Below are 22062 nucleotides of genomic sequence, written 5' to 3' on the forward strand. Positions count from 1 at the left end.
TGGCGCAATCCACCGCCCCGTTCCAAAGGGGACGCTCATAGCATCCATCCATCCATCCATACATGCTCCGTCGAGGCGCGCTGGTTACGTGTCGTCGCAGCGATGCTCTCTCCCTTCACGCAACACCTGGCGCGCTATGGGTGCAGCAGGCGTTCCGTTTCGCCCCCTCTGCTATGTGGAGGCCCGAGCCAGCGTCGCGAGTGGCGCCGTTTCGCTGCTACAGACGCCGGCGGCTTTTTCACTCAATAGGCCATTTGACGCTAACGCATCAAAAAAGAATATAAATTTGTAGGAGAGTGTCTATTGCAAAGCGTCGGGCCACTGCCCCGGGTGCCGCCGACCTTAGTGACGACTGTGCTCAAGTGCCGTTTTAATTGTTTTCGTCTGGACAACAGCGTGTCTGATTGCAGTTCACGCGCCGGCCCACGATCTGTGGAAGTAATTTCCTCGAACCCTGTCCTTTGTGCAGGTGCCGAGGCGGCGCAGGCGACGAGATCGAAGGTCGCGGGCCCGTGCTGATGACTCGCGCGCCGAGTGATGAGCGGCACTAGCGGCGCCAGTGCAGCAGCAGCTAGGCTCGACGCATCGTCCCTGGTCTCACCAGCAGGTCCGCAATGGCGTCGCCCGGCTCGTCGGCGGCCTCCTCCGCGGCTGACGGCGTCAGCTGGCAGCGTGGCGTGCGCGCCTCGGCGGCGTCTCTCTGCCGCGGGCACTTCTACAAGCTGGTCGCGGCCACCGTGGCTGCCTTCCTGCTGCTCGAGTACAGCTTCAACATGCTCTCTACCAACCAGAAGCCGTTTAAGGTACTGCGCCGCGGGACCGCTTCTCCATGGACGTTGTTCCGACACGCATATCAGTCGAACCTCCTTATAACGAAGTGGCACCCTACAATAAATTTGTTATATCCGATATTCGTTATAAGCGTGGAAGCTGATATCGGGGGAAAAATTGCGGTTGGCTCTCTGCAAAAGAGGTACAAGAGGAATGCAATCCTCAGATGGGGCAGAAAGGGTATCCTGCCAATTCGAAGCTCCTTGGCGGTTCGTCGTGCCCATACCCGACACATGAACAATGCTAATTTAAAAGCGCACTTTGCACTGTCGTTAAGGCACACCGGGCACGTTTCCTCTCCCCAATATTTCTGTATTAACGTGTGGCCCATCCAGCCCCCCTCACACGCTCCCCTACCCCATTCAAGTGCGTATCCCCCCCCCCCCTGCACCCTTTAAAAACATTTCTGGCTATGCCACTGAGCCTGTTGACATTGTGTCCTGTATCGCTGTACCTTGTGTCCCTGTAATTCCTTCTCTTCCCCTCCTCATATAGCCAAACTTAGCTGCTAGCCAAAATGCACACATGGCCACAATCTGCTGTCTCAAGTTGTTCTATCTGGTTGACATTCTTGCTACCAGAATACATATGTTGCCAGTTTTGCTATATGGAAAGTAATAAAGCTACCAGCAAACAAAATTTCACTTTGCTTTAACCGTTAATGTCTCGCATCTTGCATTTTTAGTTGCGTTTAGACGTAGAACACTCGTTAAAATATAAAATTGACAACAATATTTTGGATATACTTTGATAAGTTCTTATATATCAAATAAGAGAAAAGATAAGAAATTCATGTGCATTATATTAAGGCTGGACTTGGCTTAAGTTGGTCATTTCAGAGGTTACTCCCATTCAGCTCTTCATCCGTAACACTTATATTATACAAAGACATTCTATAGGTTGTCCGTGGATTTTTTAAGTAGACTGGTTGACCTTGTTCCCCTCTTGGCCACATAAAGTATGCAAATTGCCTACAGAAAAGGCCAATTGATCTTCTTTGTTGTAATTGTGGTCTGTTCACTTCCATACAAGTGCTTTCTAAATTTTCTGTAGATATTCATCTGGTTGACCTCCCTGCCTTTCCTTTCTTTGCTACCTCTCTTCTGTAGACATTATCAAAGTGTGAAGTCGCAAGTACTTGGGTTGTCCATAAACATTGTGTAGACATTATGCTACACAATGTTACCTGCAATTATTACCTTAAATATTACCTACAATTATTACCTTAAAGGCCCCCAATCCTGGGGACCTTTAAGGTAATAAAGTGGAAGTGAAGTAAACATCCTTTCTACAGACATTCATCATTTTTGAAGGTAGGCATGTGGGCTCTGAATATGACATTATCTGATTAGACTGACGTTCATAGTGCAGGATTTCTGAGGTAACTCTTTGCATAAACTGCAGAGCACGTTTAATGCAAGCCTGGCAAATCTGTGACATCATAGCTTCAAGAAAATGGCCATGTGCTATAAGGAGGTGCTATTGATTTTCATACAAAACTTGGACTGTGAGAAGCAGTGCTATACTTGGGGGTGTGCATGCATGGTTAACGTAAAAAATAACAAGCAGCAGCATGTTACAGATACCTATAATATCTATTGTGCTAGATGCCCAGTTACATTGCAAGTAGGGTGTTATTAAATGTTTGGGACTTACTGGTACACCCAAAACGATTGGCAAAACGAGAACAAGGTGAAAGCAGGAGCCAATGTTTCAACAGGTATACTTGTCTTCTTCAAGGTCAAGTTCAAGGACAAGTCCACTTGTCAAAACGTTGGCTCCTGCTTTCACCTTGTTCTCGTTTTGCTAATTCTCTTGAATTTCCATCTCCCGCCTTGCCCCTGTTTTCGCTGGTACACCCAAAGTAACATATGTATACAGATGGCACTATTTTCAAAGGTGCAGTAGACCCTAAAGGTGTAATATAATTTGATGTATTAGGAAATGTAGATTTCCCTTGTTCTGTTAATGTAAATATGTATAATCGTGCATCAGTAGCAAGCCATATGTATATTGTGTATGAGTGTATGGAAACAAGGGTGGTAATTTTCGTAAATAACTTTCATGCTTAACACTTCAACTGAAAAAGGTAAACTTGGCCTAGAATGTTCTATTGCGTTTTATTTTTATTGTGTAAATACATACTACTGATGAAATATCAAATTATTTCTTAACAAACTAAGATAATGTCAGTCAACAATATTCTTGATCTGCCACTTTGGGGGAAGTGTATGGCTTACGGTGGGTATCTTGTATTTGCTCAGAAAAGCAGCAGCGCAGTGTTTTTTAGAATTATAGAATTGATTAAAATGAACAAAAGAGTTTGCACTCCTAAAACACAGAAATACATTGCATTTTGGAGATTTGAATTGAGATACCTTTGTGACATAGAGAAAAACAGCCTTCTTGTTTAATAACAGCTGTAGAGGAACGGCAGGGGTGTTCTTCTGCGGTAACTATAGGCAACCTGCGACAACTATTTTTGGCAATGACATTTCAGCAGTGTCGTCATTGTTCCTTGTTCTTTATATTCTCAGTCGTTCTTTTTGGAAAAAACTCTCTTCTGCTTGGCTAAAGCCAGGAGGAATGGAGGGGAGGGCACATAAGACTGAAAGTTCCATTCTGTGCAAACAATCTTGCTTTCACATAAATGTTTTAGTGTTTAGATTTACGTGCATGTTAAAGGACCTTAGGTGGTCAAAATGGATCCAGAGAGCCCCTTCCTTCGCCCCACTACCATGCCTCTCATGGCCCTTTTGTTGCTTTGCAACATTAAACTTCAGAATTTGATTTCATTCAACACTTTGGGGTAAATCCTAGTTGCTACTTCGGTTTCTTGTGCAGAAGCTTTCTGTCCACTTATGGTCTTCCTTCTAACCCGTGCAGGTGGTCTCGCCTGGGCTCTCTTGGATTTTCCGGCCAGTTCCTGGTGGCATACCGCTCCCAGAGTCTGCCAGCCCATACTCCGTGAACAAAACGCACTTAGATAAGGGCTTTCCCACTTCTGCGCATACTGATAACACCAGCAGTACACCTGCCTTGGAACTCTGTCCGCTTGTGCCACCTCACTTAGGTGAGTGCTCCTTCAGCTGTTGTTTTTTTTTTGCAAGGTAGCTGTAGGCCTCGCTGGAAAAGTGACAACCTGCCTCGAAGTTGTCTAAATGTTTCATCAACATGTGCAACACACCAATGAATGAATCAATCAATGAATGATAAAGCACCAAAAATAGCGATCAAAAATCTTAATGCATGCACCAATCAATCAACAATAAGGGACTCACAGTTGTAATTAAGAATTTAATGCATGCATATTTATTTTAATCTAATCCCCTTTGGCGCTCAGGCTGCGGAATTGTGCTTCTGAGTGTGACGTTATGAGGGCAATTTACAGTCATGACAGCCATATTTCTCTGGAATTTTAATGTATAAAGCACTTGTGTTGGGACATTTCAGGTGCATGAAGAACTCTAGGGGTTCGAAGTTAAACCAGAGCTCCTTACCACGACACCTCTCGTAACTCTAGTGTTCCTTTGTGATGTTAAACCTGTCAGTTAGCCAATCAGTTAGAAAGCATTAACAGTAAAGTCATGCCGAATTCTAGTGCAGGCATATTTCTTTTCATTTAATATTGCTGTTTATGCAGGTTGGGTTCTGTGTTCTATATTGCAAGGTATATCATTGCAGTAAACATAGTACCATTGCACTTGCTCCCAGCATGTTCTCAAGTTTCAAGAAAAAAGTGTTAAAAGGCTACTTGTCGATGTTAATGAGATGTTAATTGACATCTATGGTTTTGTAATACCTGTATATCTATCTACCGACTCACAAGCTCTTATTTTCCTCCTGTGTCCTTAGTCGGTCGCTTAAAAGTGCTCAAGGAGGCCCCATCATTTGAGACGATGGAGAAGGAGTTCCCACACATACTGCCTGGCGGGCGGTACCAGCCCAAAGACTGCACGGCGAGGCATCGAGTGGCCATCTTGGTCCCATACCGGGATCGCGAGGAGCACCTCAGGGTCTTCCTCTACAACATGCATCAAATGCTGCCCAGGCAGCAGATAGACTATACCATCTTTGTAATTGAGCAGGTAAATTGCAATGCATGCACTCTTAATCTTCTGTATAGCATCTGCACATTAAGCACTGATCATGTGCTCCAATTCTTCTATATACTGATTTCCCTGACAACCTCACAAGATAGGGACAGTGAAGGCAAATATTGATTCATCCTGAAATGTTTGATCATTATGTTGGAAAACTTGCAATGTTTGATTTAAATAAGTTGATTTTGGCTAAAAACAAGCATTTGTGATGCCTTTTCAAACAGTTTTCTCTACTGCTCTTTTCTTTCCAGACAGATGATGTAAGTACAGAAAAAGGTGTCAGCCTTCACTCATACTTTGTAGCTTTCTTTCCGTCTGATCTAGAATTTCATACCACAAAATTAAATGTGCCAGTTTAAAGCAACAATGTTGTTTAAATTCTTATACACCTGGTGTGAACACCTTGTAGCCTGTAATGTTGAAAAGGGTCCTTGAAATGCTTTTTTGTATGTGTACCCAGAGATATAGTAAAGCGAGGTTATTAGATGCAAATCCATAAAAGAAGTAGTAGCACTTTAAGTTGGGGTTGTGCAAATGCTAAATAATAGGCTCCAAATCGAATATTGAATCAAATCAGAAAAAATAAAGCCAAATATCGAATATTTGAAAACTTTTAGAAAATTTAAGGCTTACAAATTTTGGGCAAGAAAACAGTGTTTCACATGCTCGGGAGTCTTCAGCATTGTATAACAAGAATGTAGCAAGCTATCAGTAACTTCTGTACATCAAAATCAAGATACAGTTCGGTCTACTCTAATTAAAAGGGGCCCTGAACCACTTCTTAAGCTTCGTGAAAAAATTGGCTGTGGTTTAGCTCTGGTTAACCTTAATTGAATTGCGAAAGCAAGCATCTACGCAGCGTTTCATTCCGGCGCTCTTAGCTTGAGGGTTCTTCTTCGGTTGCTGCAGAGTGCAAGCGAACTCGTTTAGCTGCACCGGCGAGCCGCAGTGTCTCGAGTCTTCTTGCATGTTCTTCCTCCGTTTCCTCGGCACGTCATCTACGTAGCGTCTTATTCCAACGCTCTCGAGAACTCAAAGCGGTCTCTTCCGCAGTTGAAGAGTCACTCCGGCACGTGGCACGACTTCTTCTGGAGTCTCTTGAGCGCATTCTCTTCCTTGCGTTGTTCTGTTGTTGCGTCTCTTTCGCGCTCTCCATAATGACTAAATACACCGAGGCGAAGCGCATATATATACACACACCACCTCGCGAGGCAACACTTCCTCTCCCTCTACCCCTGCGGAGCACATCTGGTGGAGCGCGGCTGCAGCGTTGCTAGGCAATGGTGGATCAAGGTCGTTCGTCGGCCACGGCATATGGCACATGGCATGCGGCTGCCTGCATAGGGCATACGGCGCGACGAGCCGAAAAGCCTCGCTGGCTGGCGTAGTAAATCTTTCGCTTTAATAACAGTCCACAGGTAGCATACGCTGCTGTGAACAACTTAGCCAAGTTTTGCTGTTGTTTGCGGTGCATGGCGCTTGCAAGCGGATCGCGAAGTCATCTTTCTCTCAAACGCTCTTTTCAGCAGAAGTCTTTGTCCTCACTCTCTTCTGGGCGCTTTATTTCGTTATCGAACACTTTATTTTGTCATTCCCTTAGACGGCTACTATTGGCCGATAACTGACATCAAGTTGCGATCGGCTACGTGGCGTGCCGCCACGAGTCCACTGGCTAAGCGCACTGTGGCTCACTGAGGACAACCACGTTTGGCTTATGTTCAGTGCATCATGGGCACCAAAGGCAGAAGTCATGGCGTCTAAGTTAACATCCAAAACGACATTTGAACTGCACGTCACGGTGACATTTAAAGTCGGAGTGTAGTGTTGTGTGCCCGCCCCACTGCGCGTGACCTTTGCAGTGCAAGGCATTGAAGAAGGAACAGGAGCACCACGGAGGCTGTGTTTTATTGCCAATAACTCCGCTTCTGCTGAATGCGTTGAGCTACTGTTTGCGGCAAAGTATTTCTGATGTAGTCTATTTTCGCTTCAAATGCCTTTATCCACTTCAATAAAAAGTGTTTCAGGACCCCTTTAAAGGAAACACCAAATTAGTTTGCCAGCACTGTCTACAGTTCATTTCTAGTATATGAAAGACTGGAATTTTTTTCTTTATTAATCGAATTTCTATTGCATAAAATAAGTTCTTTTCCTCTAAGAATGAAAAAGTGACATTCTGTTGTACTGCATATCTAATGAAGTTCTCGATTTAATAGTGGCCCTGTGTTTTGCAGCAATCTTTTATTTATTGCAAAGAAACTTTTGCTTTCCAGTTTCTCTCCAATGTACAGAAGGCTTATTCCAACTTTATAACAGGTGGGTTATCGTAAGGCCAATCTGCGCAACAGATGAAAGGACCACTCATCACGTGACGCAATCAGTTCCGCACGTAGCCGCTGCCGACAGCTAAGAGCAGGTGCTGGCCATTTCATTCAAGCTCGGCGTTATTTCCCACCTTTCAGATTCTGAAATTTAGAGGGCTACGGCAAGATTGCGCAATGCTTGCTGCCCCCCCCCCCCCTAACTTGTTCATCCGCTGTCTGCGCAAATGCATCCAAACGACTGCGATGCTGTCATTCCCTCCATTGTCATTCCCTACTGTCACAAAACTAGTCTTGTGATGGGTTCCTCGAAGCTCTACAAACAGATACCGATGTGCATCAACGAATGTAGTCGGGAACAACAGGCCGCTGTGTGATGTGTGTCAAAAGATGGCGGCAGTGAACAACTTTGTTGCTATTCCATGCATTTGATTTCACTTGTGAGGTGGTTTGTTGGCTTTCTGACTCGCGCGCTGTATTGCTGTATATATTGTAACTGTTTGAAAGTGCTTGCTTGCTTGTTTTTACCGCAATATGACAATATTACTAAACTTCTTGAACAATAAACCTTGGTTGAAAGTCGGCGCTTGTCTTTGTTGTCTGTGTTTTGCTATAAACCAACTCATCAAAATTTCCATCCTTGTGTTGATGATTGGCTTGGGAGGAACAGTAAGAAGGAACGTTAATTAGGGCATTCTGTGTAACGAATGACAATGATAAATATTGTGAAACCGACTTGGGCAATGTTCTTAAAAATATTCTCTGACACAAGCTTCATGAATAAGTGGTTGTGATGCCTTTCAGGCTGGACAGGGGAAGTTCAACCGCGCCAAGCTGTTCAACGTGGGCTACCTTGAGGCGCTGGCGTTGTACGACTACCAGTGCTTCATCTTCCATGATGTCGACCTCATACCCGAGGACGATAGGAACCTCTACACCTGCCCCGAGCAGCCTCGCCATATGTCGGTGGCCATAGACACCATGAAGTACAGGTGAGGAAAAATAATTGTTGCTACTGTGCCTTTATATACAGTTGCCGACCAATAATCTGGACATGTTTGGTAATTCGGACAGCCTTGAGGCACCGCGAATGACCTCATAGACTGAATGTGCAAAGACGACCAATATTTCGGACAGCCGCCAGCTCAACACTTGATTATCCGGACTTCACCCGTGGACTCTGACGCCATTATCTCCTCTGGCAACATTGACAAGACATCAAGTATGGCCTCAGAGATTATACATTAGATGGTAATCCCTGAGGCCCTGCCTTGGTCACAACACTACGCCTCAGATTTAACTGCAAATGCCAATCTTGAAGGCTTTGCCTGAATCGTAGGTCGCGTCGATCGTCATATCCTATTCTGGCAACCCTGCGCATGGCCTGCTCTCATCATTCTGTCTGTTTAGTTTGCCTTTCAGTCTGTGTTCTGCTATTCTGTGTTTCTTTGTTTTGTTCGCATTCCAAACAGCATTCTGCTGGCTCCAAGAAGTCTTTCTCGTGAACTTACCGACAGACCTTGTCAAAGGCACCAACGGTGCCCTCGCAGTCCGACTGGGAATGAGTCTTGAGTCGCAGTCCGAATGACTCCACAACATGCTCAAATGCGGACATCATTGATGACCTGCTAGGCTGCGGTGTGCAGATTTCTGCTGCTGTTACATTTCAAGACTTTGCAGACGTCGACAGTGCAGTGTTGTCGTGTGCCGAAATGAACGATGACGAAATATTTGAGCAAGTTCTACCACCGTCAAACAGCAACTCTAACTTGGATGATGATTATGATGATGATGTGCTGTGTGCTGCGCAGCCTTCATATGCGGATTCAAGCCTTTGCAGTCCTTGCATCGGCATATAGCGACAGCACGAAACTGGCAGAAATACAGACATAATTGGTCGCACTTAAGCAAAAGCATGTGCAGCAACAAATCGACCACTTATTCCTTCCACTGGGGCTTAAGATGTAACTAAAATGATCTTTTTTGGGTACGTTCATTTTTTGAGACATTCGATAGTTCGGACTTATTTACGTTCCTCGTGGAGTCCGAATTATCGGTTGTCAACTGTATAAAAATAAAATAGACATTTTCTGGATGCTGCATAGATATAAAAGAAGTGGATCTTTTTGTTCATTATAGGTACCAAAACCACCGTTTCTATCTATGCGCACATGTTTTTGCATCTGCATCTCGTAAGAATGACCCCCAAAAATGATGTAAAATTCAGCATCCGAACTAGGCAAAGGGTTTTCAGTAAGAGGGGCCTGAAGTTAGCTTGTTGCACTGCAAAGATGTGTCTCCTTTTGTCGAAACGTTAGCTCCAGATTGATGCTCTCCTTGTTGGCCCACTTTTGGTCACTTGAAACTGGCAGTGTTCTAGGGCTGTTGGTCCAGCTTAATTTGTTTCTCATTAATACATTGAGCAGAAGAGGATTGCATGCAAGGAGGTAGGTGAGGCAGGCCAGTGTTGCTACAACCCAAATCGGCTCACACAGGTAGACTTCAGTGGTGGTTGTGTGAACTTGAAGCACTGCAGTTTAGACTAAGTACTGACTAAGCACAATTCTTCTTAGGCGCTTGCTCACCTCTCCTGACCGTAGCCGTACTGCCAGTGCCAATCGCTTGGCAGGATGGATGAAAACCAATGTAGAGAGAGCCTATAGAGCAGAATATAAATGACTTAAGACAAGAAAGACCTGTGGTTGCATGTTGACTTTAGTATCTTGTTTGAATGTACACTCCTGAGAGATGTGACAGGAAAAACTGATTTAATTTTGAATAACGATTAGTCGTCATGTGACTTCAAAATTTACACTTCAATGTGGAACAAGTAGCTTTCTCATTGGGCATTGAGTACCATCAAGCACTCTTATCTGAGGCGTGAGTTTTAGCAAATATGGATTACTGAAGGCATTCTGGACATTGCTCCAGGGGTACGTCCCAGTAACATTGTGTGTATAGAACAAGAACATTTCTCTTTATTCTTATTTTTCAAAATTTAGAAGCCGAGAGATATTTGGTGCAGTCTACTTTTGTTAAGCAAACCCTGACGGGTCTGGCGAAATTGTATTATCCAGCGGGTCGAATTCAATTAACCGGCATTAAATTAATGGGAGACTACAGTATCATATTACATATTTGAAGCCCATATTCTTTAAATATTTGTATTTTATGAGAAAAATTCACTATTTCAACAACCTCAGTACAGTCAACTTTCACCAATATGAACCTAATGGGACCAACAAAATTGATTAGCCAATGGATTGAATTCGAAGAAAGAGACAGAAAGAATACCAAGGCACACCACTGACTCATTCAACAGTATTTGCCTGCTTCTAATGACCCCCATCGAATGCGCACCCACATTTTATGGGTTAAAAATAGAAAACCAATGTAGAAATAACATAAGAGTTCCCAAACAAAGTATAAACCTAGTGTGCAGCTGATGTTTTAGCAAGAAGACTAAGAAAAAGTTGATACCAGTGACGAAAATATAAATTTTTGTACGTTTAATGTCCATTGTCATCACTCTCAGACAGGACATAATCGCTGTCTATATGAACAATGTCTTCTGTATGATCATAGTACGTTTGATATTCCGCATTTATGAAACGACTCTGCAATATTTGCAAATTGGATGGTGGCCCATGTCTGCACCGACCAGTTCACTAGTTCGTTCTGTGGCGTATGCTATTTTGCAGAACTCAAAAAAAAAAAAAAAAATGCGGGACATCAGTTGTTGCTACTGGCTTAGCATGCAACATAACTGATCTTTTGAATGAAATGAGGTTTCATAATTGAAGACTGATAGCAGCGCATTGTAACAATCATGCTGCTCGAGTATCTGTTGCCGTCTTGTGATGGCAATGGCAACGATTCTGTAGACTGGCTCTGACAGTAGACTGTCACGAAAGCTGCAAATGCAGTTTGGTTTTGTAACCAATTGCACTGCGCACTGTGCAATTTATGGACAAATTTTATTATACAGTCGACTTCCGTTATTTCAACCCTGACAGGGCCGTCGAAATTGATAAAATACTCTGGCAGGTCGAATTAAACGAAGTACAGAAAAACTTAGAAGTACAGCGGTGATTCATTTAGCAGTACTTTTGCCCAATTTTAATACGCAATTGAATCAAATGCGCGAGCTTTCTATGTGTCCAAAGTATAGAGCATACAAGTGACATAAAAATTTCTCGGCAAAGTACAAGTCTGTGCGCACTATATTTTTTAGCAAGAAAATGGTGAAAGGTCTAATATGTGTTGTACAGTGGTGGCTGTCCTAAAATCAACTTCACCATAACAAATCATTATTGTTATACAGCAAAGCATATGCGCACTGCAAAGGCGATTTTGGCTTCTTATCCGATTGCACCGCGCAAGCAATTCTCGGCCCAATGCAGTTGGATAAATCTTCTAACCAGACATAGTGAGTTAAAGTTATTGCTTGAAAATCTTCCTTGAGCAGGCCAAAAATGGGCATTTTCGATGGGTGAAGTGTGTTCAACGCATTCACTGTCTCTTAAGCTCCACCTAGACAGATGCTGCCACTAAACGGGTCACTCTTGGGGTCATGATATGGCTCAGGCGCTTGCATGCTGACTGGTAAAGCTTGAATTATCTGGCGAAGGTGAATTTTAGGATCGAAATAATGAAACATTGGCCCATAGAAATGCATGAGAACCTGTTGCGACTAAAAAATTTAATGAACTGAATAATAATTAACTGAAAAATTTAATCAACCAGAGTTGAGCAAACAGAAGTCTACTGTATTAATCTGGTGTACCTGCCCACAGTGGCGTAGCAACAGGGGGGGCCGGGGGGCCGTGGGCCCCAAGTGCAAGGGGCCAGTGAGGGGGGGGGGGGGTGTCATATGCGTCTGAAGACACCCCTCTTTCCGCCAGCTACACCCGCGGAGGGGGGTGACAGAAGACCTATGGGCCCCGGGTGCCAGACGACCTAGCTACGCCACTGCCTGCCCAGCAGGCATATGAGGGGGTTCTTGACTACTAGCCGTTTATGTATGTGAAAAACTTCTGCAGTTGTCTGCCTTGCTGTGCAGTCTTCATTGTAGACCTTTGTCCTGTAAGTGTACTAAATGAAGCGCTGCATTCCTTCCTTTGTTGGCACACATACTCTTGCAGGCTCCCTTATGCCCTGATATTTGGCGGTGTCAGTGCCCTCAAAAAGGAGCACATGCAGCTTGTGAACGGCTTCTCGAACGAGTACTGGGGATGGGGAGGCGAAGATGACGACATGTCTTACAGGTGAGTGATCCATGTTGCCTCGGATAAGCAATTTATCAATGCTGAGAATAGCAAACTTTGGCATGATCCACAAGTTATACAAGCTTTCGTGACAGAGCAGCTTTTGTTTTGACATTTACAGATGAGTAAAGTTTGCATGCTTTTACACTAGCCACAGCTGCTTGATTCTGTGTGCACACCCTTTATTGACCTAACACAAGTCAAACCAATCTTGTGTATTGCTTATGTAAACATTCATACTGTTATGTGACTGGGGTTGCTAAGTCATGTGAAAGGGTACATTAGTGAAGCTGTTTAGCTATATCGCATACATATTCAGTTCTGCTGAGTCTGCATGTTTTTGCACCACGAGAATGAGACTAGTACCGTATTTACTTGCAGAATGATCGCACTTTTCTGTCAAAAAAAAAATTGACGCTAATTCAGGGGTGCGATCATTACGCAGGTTAAATTTCCCTCGAAAAGAATTTTTTTTTTTTCATTTTGCGTTTGCTGCGGAATGACAACAGGTCAACAAATAGGCGGCTGCCGCTGTATGTAGTGTGGGACACCAAAACAATAATGGCGGCTGTTGGAGCAAGCCGAACGCACCGAACGTGATTTTTTCTTCTCGTGAGTACATTACATGCATTGAAACAGTTTATTTTGTATCTGTAATGAATAATATCATTAATATCGGCAAGTTTGCGGCAATAACGTAGCCATGTCCACTTTGAGGGGACAGAAACGGAGCGCTTAGCTGCCAGTGACATAGAAACGCATGGCGGGCATGCTGCGGAAACTGCGGAATTCGTCTTCACTATTATCCTAATGCGGCACGTTTCCGCTAAGGGTGGGTGAATATCTTAGGTGTGTTATAAACATCGGCGTATGGATAGGGTACACTTCTAACGTAAACGTGGCTGTTATCGTTGCCGCTCGCGGTTTGTTTCATGCCCACGAGTGCAGACGAGAAGAATCGGAAGGCTCCTTTTTGTTGTTGTTGTTGACGACAACCATTATAAAGCCTACACATAATAAAGGAAAGTGTGGTTGTAGTTTTTCTTGTCTTTTCTTTTGTTTTTTGTCATGGAAGTGCGGAAAGTGATGAAAGGAATGAAATGGGGTATCTGCTTAAGAATATTTGGTGCGTGCAGACTGCTTCGTTTGTCTTGAGAGTCGTCCGCGTAGCATTTGACAGATGGTAAGCGCGATCATTATTAGCTAGATTTGGCAAATGACATATCGCTGCGGCAAGTTCGGGGTGCGATCATTACACGGGAAATTTAAAAAATCTAATTTTGATGACAAAATTCAGGGGTGCGATCATTATGCGAGTAAATACGGTATCACCTATTCAAGGCACATATAAGGTGCTGCTCGACTAAGCCATACTTTTAAGTCATGTTGTGTGCTTTTGTTCAAAGTATCATTATGCTTCTAGCAAGGAGACAGATGGGCTGTTAACATATACAGTAAAAGCCTCGTTAATTCGGCCCGTGTTAATTGGGAAAACTGGATAATTCGGACTCGTCCTTTGGTCCCAGCAGGCGTATGTGTTATTTAATGCAATGAAACTCATTAATTTGGACGTATTTGGCTGCACATCGGTTAATTCCGACAACTCTTGGAGCTAGATGAGTGTGGAGCGCTGCAAATATGCAACGCAGAAGAGTAGGAACGGCGTTAGCGTCCACTGAATGAAGGCGGTGGAGTTCACATCGCCATAGTCATCAGTGGAATGATACATGAATGACAGCACCACCAGAATGCTTTGTGCCTATTTGTGCCTTAAAAGCGTTTATTCTTGCATTTACCGCTGTGCTTAGCACTGCGTGCCTTCATGACTGCCTAGTCACCATCCATGATCACATCAATAGCAGCCGTGGTTCAACATTCACTTAATTTGGACATTCTTTTCGATCCCATGAAATCCAAATGAACACGGTTATACTGTAAATGTTTTCATATGGAGAAATACCAACCTCTCTACATAGGTCTATTGAAAAATACCAACCTCTTTATGACCTGCATAGACATCCACAATTCTTTCTAGTGCTTTCAGGCTGCTTGTTAAGAAAAAAGAATGGGTATTTCGGAGCAGCTGCCTATGCTCCATCTTGCAATTTATTTGGGGCACTGTGGAAGCTGCAGGACTCCTTAGCCAATAGGAAAGCCGAATGCCCCTCAAGATCTGCTCATCCGTGCCACGTCGTCTGCTCACCACCACAGTAACTTGCGGTATAACACATGCATGCGCTAAAGTCCTAACATCTCATATATCTCCGTAATGTATCGCATACAAAGCAAAAATATTCTCTAACGCAATATCTAATTGCCTCTGGTTGGCGATAAGATGAAGATTAGCAGAAGTTTGTCACACGTTTTGCTTTTTTGACGGGCATACAACCACACAGTTTTCTTGAGTGCGCTCACCTACGCAGTTCGATTATGCTATGGATGTAAATATTAGTGTAAGAACAGGAAGATTTGAAATTTGCAAAATATTCTCGTGTGCCTTGAACTATAACAATGTATCAAATTTTAATTCTTATAAGCTTATTTCCCTTTTCTTTATTGTTGTAATTCATGAATAAAGAGTACATAAATACCAATGCAAAATATTTTTTTCTCACTTTACGGTCACCCTAGTAAAATTACGGTAAATGTTTTTCAAAATGGGTCCCTCAGAAGAATTTTAATCTGCAATAAAAAAAAAAATCGACCCTGGGCGGTCACATATGGCAAAAAAAAAAATCTACCCTGAAAGGGTTAAACACTCTAGGTAGAAGTTAAGATGTCTGTACAGTAGGTGACAAAGGAACATGCACAACAATGCAAGTGCCCAGCCGCTTTGATGCGATTCTGCAGATTCACATCGACTGTATTTATTCATGTAATGCTCACACTTTTAACAAAAAGCATTTTAATGCAATTAGCAGCAGCCTTTGAATACTTCACCCACTTTCTTGCTTGTGTCTGCCCATTTGTCTATCTTACCGTTTTCCAGCCAACTTGGATCACTGGGTAGTGCACGGTCCAGTTAATACAGCATTGGGCTGCTGTGCTAAGAGAACCAGGTTCGAAACCAACTGTATGTGACAATGTGTATGCATGTGTCGCCCTTCAACGAACCTCTTTCATGCTAACTTGGGTCACAGGGTATGTGTAAGTGGGTACGTGCAGCTCATCAGTAAACTTCTTTGACACCACCTTGGGTCATTGGGTTTGTGGCATCCTTCAGTGACCTCTTTAACACTAATGTGGGCCACTGGATACCGTACTTCCAAGATTCTAATGCAGCTCTGACTCTAACATGCACGAAATTTTTCACAGGTGTAAAGTAATAAAATAAAAATGCATTTGAACTTAAAACATGCCCAAGTTATCAAAGAAAATTATGCAAATCCCACGTCCTGTGGGAATCGATGCAAGTGAAGCTTTCTTTGCTGTTTGTGTTGACTGGTGTTATTTGGCGGTGATCTTGATGGCATACAACAGTTCTGAGGTGATCTTAAATGTCTACGTAGTACACGGAACGCACAGCGAGACATGTTTCCTCAAGGTGTTATCAATCACTACCTCACAAGGCACATCACATCATTGCTGAAGTGGTGCTTTGCTGGATTGTTGCTTGCGTGTTGTCGTCTTAACGCTTTGTTGCTTTAAAGCTGCTTTGAATCTGCATGCCTGCGTCAGTTTTCTGCATAAGTAAACTTGCATAGCGATTATTTTTCAGAAATACAATTAAAACGTGGATATAACGAAATTGACCAATGCTCGGAAATTTTTATTACAAAGAGGTTTTCGTTATATGCAGTTTCAGCATGAAAAATTGTGTTATTTTGCTCTGTTGCTTGTTCGTTAGAGACAGCAACACTGAATGCTCGTAAGACAAGGTATACAATGTTGTTCCATCATCGTCTAGCAAGCCCACAACGCAGCGCAAAATGGCATGCAGCACTTCCTTCGCGGAAGGCAAAGCACATGATGAATCAACCTCCAAAGATCTGTCGTTGTCACTGTGATGTCGGATACTTTCCACGAGGGCCTCATCCAAGATCTCTCCATAGTGACGGCGCAGTCGTCCGCATACAAAAAATCGCAAAGCTGCCCATCGTCCGGGGCTGCTCCATTCGCGCGCAGTGAAACCTAAGCTTTGACGAGATCAGGCGGGCCTGAAAGCTCTTCCTCTTCACTGTCAGTTTCCGGAGCCTGAACCTCTTGTGATCCAGGCTTTGCTGAAGCAGTTCACAATAATTTCTGCACTTGTTTCTTGCCAGGATGCTTCAAGCATCTCAGCTGCTTGAAAAATATCCACCTTTGTTTCCCACTGAAGACGAATATTCAAAAGCAGCCTTTGGATTAGTCTACGCCAGTAGGAACACTTCACACTGTTAATAATTCCTATCAAGGGGCTGAATGAGCGAGGTGCAGTTCGCAGATAAAAACTAGAGTTCAATGTCAGACAGCTCGAGGCCTTCAACATGGTGCGCAGTACAGTTGTCTAGGAATAGACAAATTCTGCGGCCTTGTTTCTTGATATCTTTGTCGAACTCTCTCAAGCAGTCACTAATTATGCCCCGTGTCATCCATGCTTTCACATTCACCACGTGTTTCACAGGCATTCTGTGTGTGCCTTTTAAGCACCTGGGTCGGGTGCTTTTGCCAATAACCAGTGGGACTCGCTTGTCACTTCCGTCCAAACTTACACTGAGCAAAACAATCAAGCGACATTTACTCTGCTTGCTGCCGTGGCAGACGTCTCCTTTCAGCGTAAGGGTGCGGTTTGGGAGCAACTCGTAAAAAAGGGGCCATCTCATCAGCGTTGTATGTGTCACATGCGTCATAATGCTCCAAAATGCCTGATAGCTTGTGCCCGATCCAAGAAGTGGCACCATCGCTTTCCGCAGAGGAAGACTCGTTGCTAATTACTTTGCCGATGATTCCATACCTGCTTTTGAAGCCTTGAAGCCAGCCGTTACTTCCTTTTAAATCATTGCAGCCCAAGATATAAGCATAATCCCTTGCTATTTGCTGCAAAACAGCACCGCTGACGGGAGCATTTCAGTCTCACGTCCATGAACCAAGTAAACATCGCCTTGTTGACGTCAGCGTATGTTGATGGCTTCAGCTTCTTCTTGCAGTCGGTGCCAGATTCCACTGCACTGCGAATCGCATCTTTTGCGTTCAGTATTGCAGACAGAGAACTAACTGCGATGCCAAATTCGGCAGCTACATCCTTCTTTTTTTCGTCTCCAATAACAGCATCCAAGATGGCCATTTTTTTCTTCAAGAGTCAATATTTTATGTTTCTTCGCCGAGGCACACATCCTTGGAATGATACACCGAAGTTACTGGATGCATGGACACAGGAGCCGACTCGCATGCTTGAACGACGTCGGAAACAGAGTGATGACGACTCCAAGAGACACAAAAAGCAGTCCTTTTCTTCTTAGTAGTGTCACCTGGTGTCAGGTTAACGAAGTGAAGTGCAGAGAATTCTGTAGCTACCAAAGAGTGGCACTGCCAACACGCTGCTACCAAACCACAAGCGGCAGCAACGTTACTTAGGACGAGCGGCAGGATGTTTGAAGGGAGAAGGAAATGACACAGCCACGGTGACGCTTCACTGTGCTCCTTCATGGTTTGCAGGATCAAGCGTCTTTCCCTTCTTTAGATCACTATCAACAATCGCGTTGCCGTCCAGGGAGTTGCTAATGCAACACTTCATGAATGCCCGCACCACCATATCGTCGAGCAGCGACACCCATGCGACACCCATGTGGCCACAGTGGCAAGACGCGGCCTGCGCAACGGGCTGGTTGGGGTTGTCTGGTTGTCGCCGGCCATCCACTGATTATATTGTTTACGGACACGATCTTTTAAGGGCTTGTTGAGCACGACGTCCAGTGGCTGAAGTGTTGATGTCATGCCTCCCGGAATGATGGCGAGTTCCATCCTCCTGTCACGGAGTGCCTGCTTCACACCTGCGGTCAAGTGCCCGCGAAAGGCATCCAAGATGAGCATGCTCGGACACCGCAGGAGTGCGCCGGCTCGCCGATTCCAGATGGTCTTAATCCAATTGAGCATGAGGGCCTTGTCCATATAGCCCTTTTCATTCACGCGAACGACAACATCCTGCGGTAAAGCCTCTTTCGGCAGCGTCTTCCTCTTGAAGATTATGTATGGGGGCAGCTTTCTGCCGTCTGCAGTACATGCGAGCATCACTGTGAAGCACGAATGCTCGTTTCCTGTAGAAAGAAGCTTGACTTCTCTTGCGCCGCATTCGCGCACTGTGGTGGGCGACGGCATGTCAAAGCACACCGGCGTTTCAGCAGCATTGCCGATTTGTCCCAACATGTAGCCATGCTGCTGCCGGAGATGGATAACATAGCGCTGGAATTCGACCAGCTTGTCCTCGTATGCCTCTGGCAGCTTTTAGCAAATTGATGTGCGCCATCGAAGTGCGAATCCCTTGCGTCGCATGAAGCAACTAACCCAATAAATAGAGCCCTTGAATTGTTCCTTGGGCAGTCCGGATTCTCGGGAGATCTCAGTAGCTTTGATGCGGATGAGTTCCGCTGTCACTGGCAAAGATCTGGCACGATGCTCGCGGACGAAATCCGCCACCTTGTCGTCGAGCTCTGGGTGCATTGCACAGTACCCGCGAAAGGACATCTTCCACGTGTTGCAGGCAGACAAGACAGTTTGACTTTCTGCGTTCGCCAGTACCGGACGCTTTTTTCCGAAACGCCAAACTGCCGTTGGGCAGATATGTTCCCATACATGTTCCCATGCATTCGATGACTTTCTTCTTAAACACCGCGGTGAACTGACGTCGAGTACACATACTCATTTTGCGGGTTGTCGGGAAATTAGCAACGCCAGGAACAATCGCTGCACAAAAAGGGAAGATGGCGTCGGTCCGCGTCGGTCACCAAGGGGGCGATAACGATGCAGATGCCGAAAGGTCTGCGCTCCTACATGTTGCCAGACGACCATTTATGTTGTGCCAAGGGCCGGTATATAAGTCGAGGGGTGACCTTTTAGTAATATTTTCTGGAAAAAACCTCGACCTATATTCCGCACTATACGGTAGGCTGGTGCGGGAACTTCAAGGTGGCGCTGCCACCTGTCTTTCGTGTTTTTCATTTTGCTCTGGCTTGCCAAGTGTCTTCTTGTGGTAAGAGTGGTGTTTTTGATACAGTGTAAGAGTAATGTATTGACACAAAAGAAATCATTTCTTCTATTTAGTATCCCTTTAATTCAATGTTTATGGGTTCGACAAAATCCATCAAATTATCTGACAGGCCAAAATAAAGCTGTTTAATTCGAAAGTATCTTCCCCGATACTAATGCGCCCAAGTCTAACATGCACCTGGTTTTTATTAGTATCTAGTACGAAACAGTGTACCTACATTCAAATCTAACCTGCGCCAGAGTGCACTTTGTTGCTGCTAAAATTACATATCTTGAATGAGCCTTCATAATTAAAGCCTGAAAGTGGCTAGCTGACATCGCCATCCTTATCGAAAAGTTGTTTTGCCATTACCTTGGTGACGGACAATGGCGATGACGCCGACTCTGATGGTAAGCTGTTTCTAAAGCTATGAACACTATTTTGGTTTCATATGCAATTGCAAAAATCTACTTAATTTACAGACCACTTCGAAAAGAGGTGTGCATTACAACTGAGCAAAATGATAAACATTCATTTACAACTACGATTTTTGCTTCAGAGTCTGCTGAAGGTAGGCCGAAAAACACGTTTTTGCCACATTTACTATACCCTAAGCACTACCAACGCAGATGCTGCCACTATTGAGGTAAATATTGAGGCCAGATGCATGCGTGTCTGTTAAAATTATGCAGCGAAGGCAAATTCCAGGAGCAATATAACTAAAGTTTGGGCCCATAGAAAGGTATAGGTGCCAGCCGGGACCTTCAGTCAGGATTGAATTAAACGCTAAATTGAATGAAAAGCGAACAAACACTGTAGTAATTCCAGAGGCCTCCACTAAGGCATCTTTCGTGGCCCCTGTATTGCTTTACCGTGTGAAACCCTGTCATTCAAGTGTTGAGGTGGATGATGCAAGTCGGGGTAATTGGAGGTAGCTGGGAGAGGCCTTCGTCTTGCAGTGGATGTAGATTAGGCTGGTGATTATGGTGGTAGAGTGACCAATAACGCTGGTCGATGGCACTTGACAACATGCAGTTACTTTCTAAGGCATGTTATTTATGCATGATATGAAGCAAGCGTAACTCAATTTAACCTTTTAGCAGTAAGTTAACTGCAAAACTCCCTGAAATACTAAATGAATAAAATTTATCTACTAGCTGGACCTTACATCAATGTGTTTCTGGTAACGTCACTGGCTTTCAAGTGTTAAAGTTTGCTACACATACACCATATAGTTACTTTTCTTGGTGCACTTCTTAGGTGACATCCTATCATTGTTAATACTTTCTTGTTCTCATTTTTGCAGGCTGCAGCACTATCACTTAAAGATTTCTAGGTATCCTGCCAACATTGCGAGGTACACAATGTTAAAGCATGCAAAGGATACGCCGAGTCCAGAGAGGTGAGAAATCTCTTTACGTTTGGTCTTTGGAACTGTAGAAGTTTGATGGCACAAAAGGCCCCTTTAAACATGTACATCACATTTTGACTAGTTTTGCCTGCACAATACCTTTTCATGTTCATCGAAAATTGTTGCTGAGGTAGTTGTTGGAATGGTAAGATAAATAGGTTGCCTTAGTTTTAATATTCTTTTGTAAAAATGACTGCATATGCTAATCTGAAGTTCTGCGGGAAGGCCTTTTAACTTAACATTCTTTGCTTTCTCACTGTGGAACCTCTAATAGTTTCTGTAATTAGCTATCAAGTTTTAGACAGAGCTTCAGATTTCAAAGTACCTTTTCTCAGAAACTATTGATGAGATGACCATTTAAACTATTTTGCATATATTGCTACCCCCCTTCAAATGGAACCTAAAATATTCGGTTTGTGAGGCATCACCCGGTAAAAAGATATTGTTCACACTTGTCATTACTTACAAGAGCACCTCAAGATTAAAATTGGTTTTGCCAATATGATCAAGGATATCTTTTATGATTCAAATTGTTGGCAACATAACTGTATATGTAAATAAGCTGTAAATTTTCACTGTAATGTGGCTAGCAGTTTTTTAGAAAAGTCAAGGATTTAAAAGCAAAAATAGCGTTTCAAGAAAGATGCACTTTTGCGTCTGCATGTTTAGCACAAGTGTTGAAAAGGATCCAGCAGAATGTACATTATTCAGGGTGTCTACCAACCAGGAAAACCTGGAAGTCTCGGGGATATTGAGTAGTCTGGAAAAACTCTGCGAAAACTTGGGGAATTTGTGCTTCTATCAGGGAAAATTAGCTGGAATTTTATTGAAAGGGAACGAAAGTCATGGTAATGCTGGCTCGAGTAACAGAAAGGAATCGTAACAAATGGTCTTTGACGCCAGCTGGAGGAGTTGCCAGAGTACAGTCAACGAGCGACTTTCCGGACACCAGATAATTCGGACGGCTTTG

General features: G+C 43.9%; 1 protein-coding gene across 6 annotated transcripts in view; it reads left to right on the forward strand.

The window, feature by feature from the left end:
• Positions 1-22062, forward strand: part of LOC142585153 (beta-1,4-N-acetylgalactosaminyltransferase bre-4-like) — a 187268-nt gene that overhangs the window by 149005 nt on the left and 16201 nt on the right. For all 6 annotated transcript variants that reach the window (XM_075695686.1, XM_075695687.1, XM_075695682.1 and 3 more), the window contains 6 exons: positions 470-803; positions 3718-3904; positions 4687-4919; positions 8057-8244; positions 12397-12519; positions 20988-21083. In XM_075695686.1, coding sequence (XP_075551801.1) covers positions 615-803; positions 3718-3904; positions 4687-4919; positions 8057-8244; positions 12397-12519; positions 20988-21083 — 1016 coding nt within the window. In that variant the 5' untranslated portion in view covers positions 470-614. The remainder of the gene's footprint in view (positions 1-469; positions 804-3717; positions 3905-4686; positions 4920-8056; positions 8245-12396; positions 12520-20987; positions 21084-22062) is intronic.

This window comes from Dermacentor variabilis, chromosome 6 (genome assembly GCF_050947875.1).
Source record: "Dermacentor variabilis isolate Ectoservices chromosome 6, ASM5094787v1, whole genome shotgun sequence".
Lineage (NCBI taxonomy): Eukaryota > Metazoa > Arthropoda > Arachnida > Ixodida > Ixodidae > Dermacentor > Dermacentor variabilis.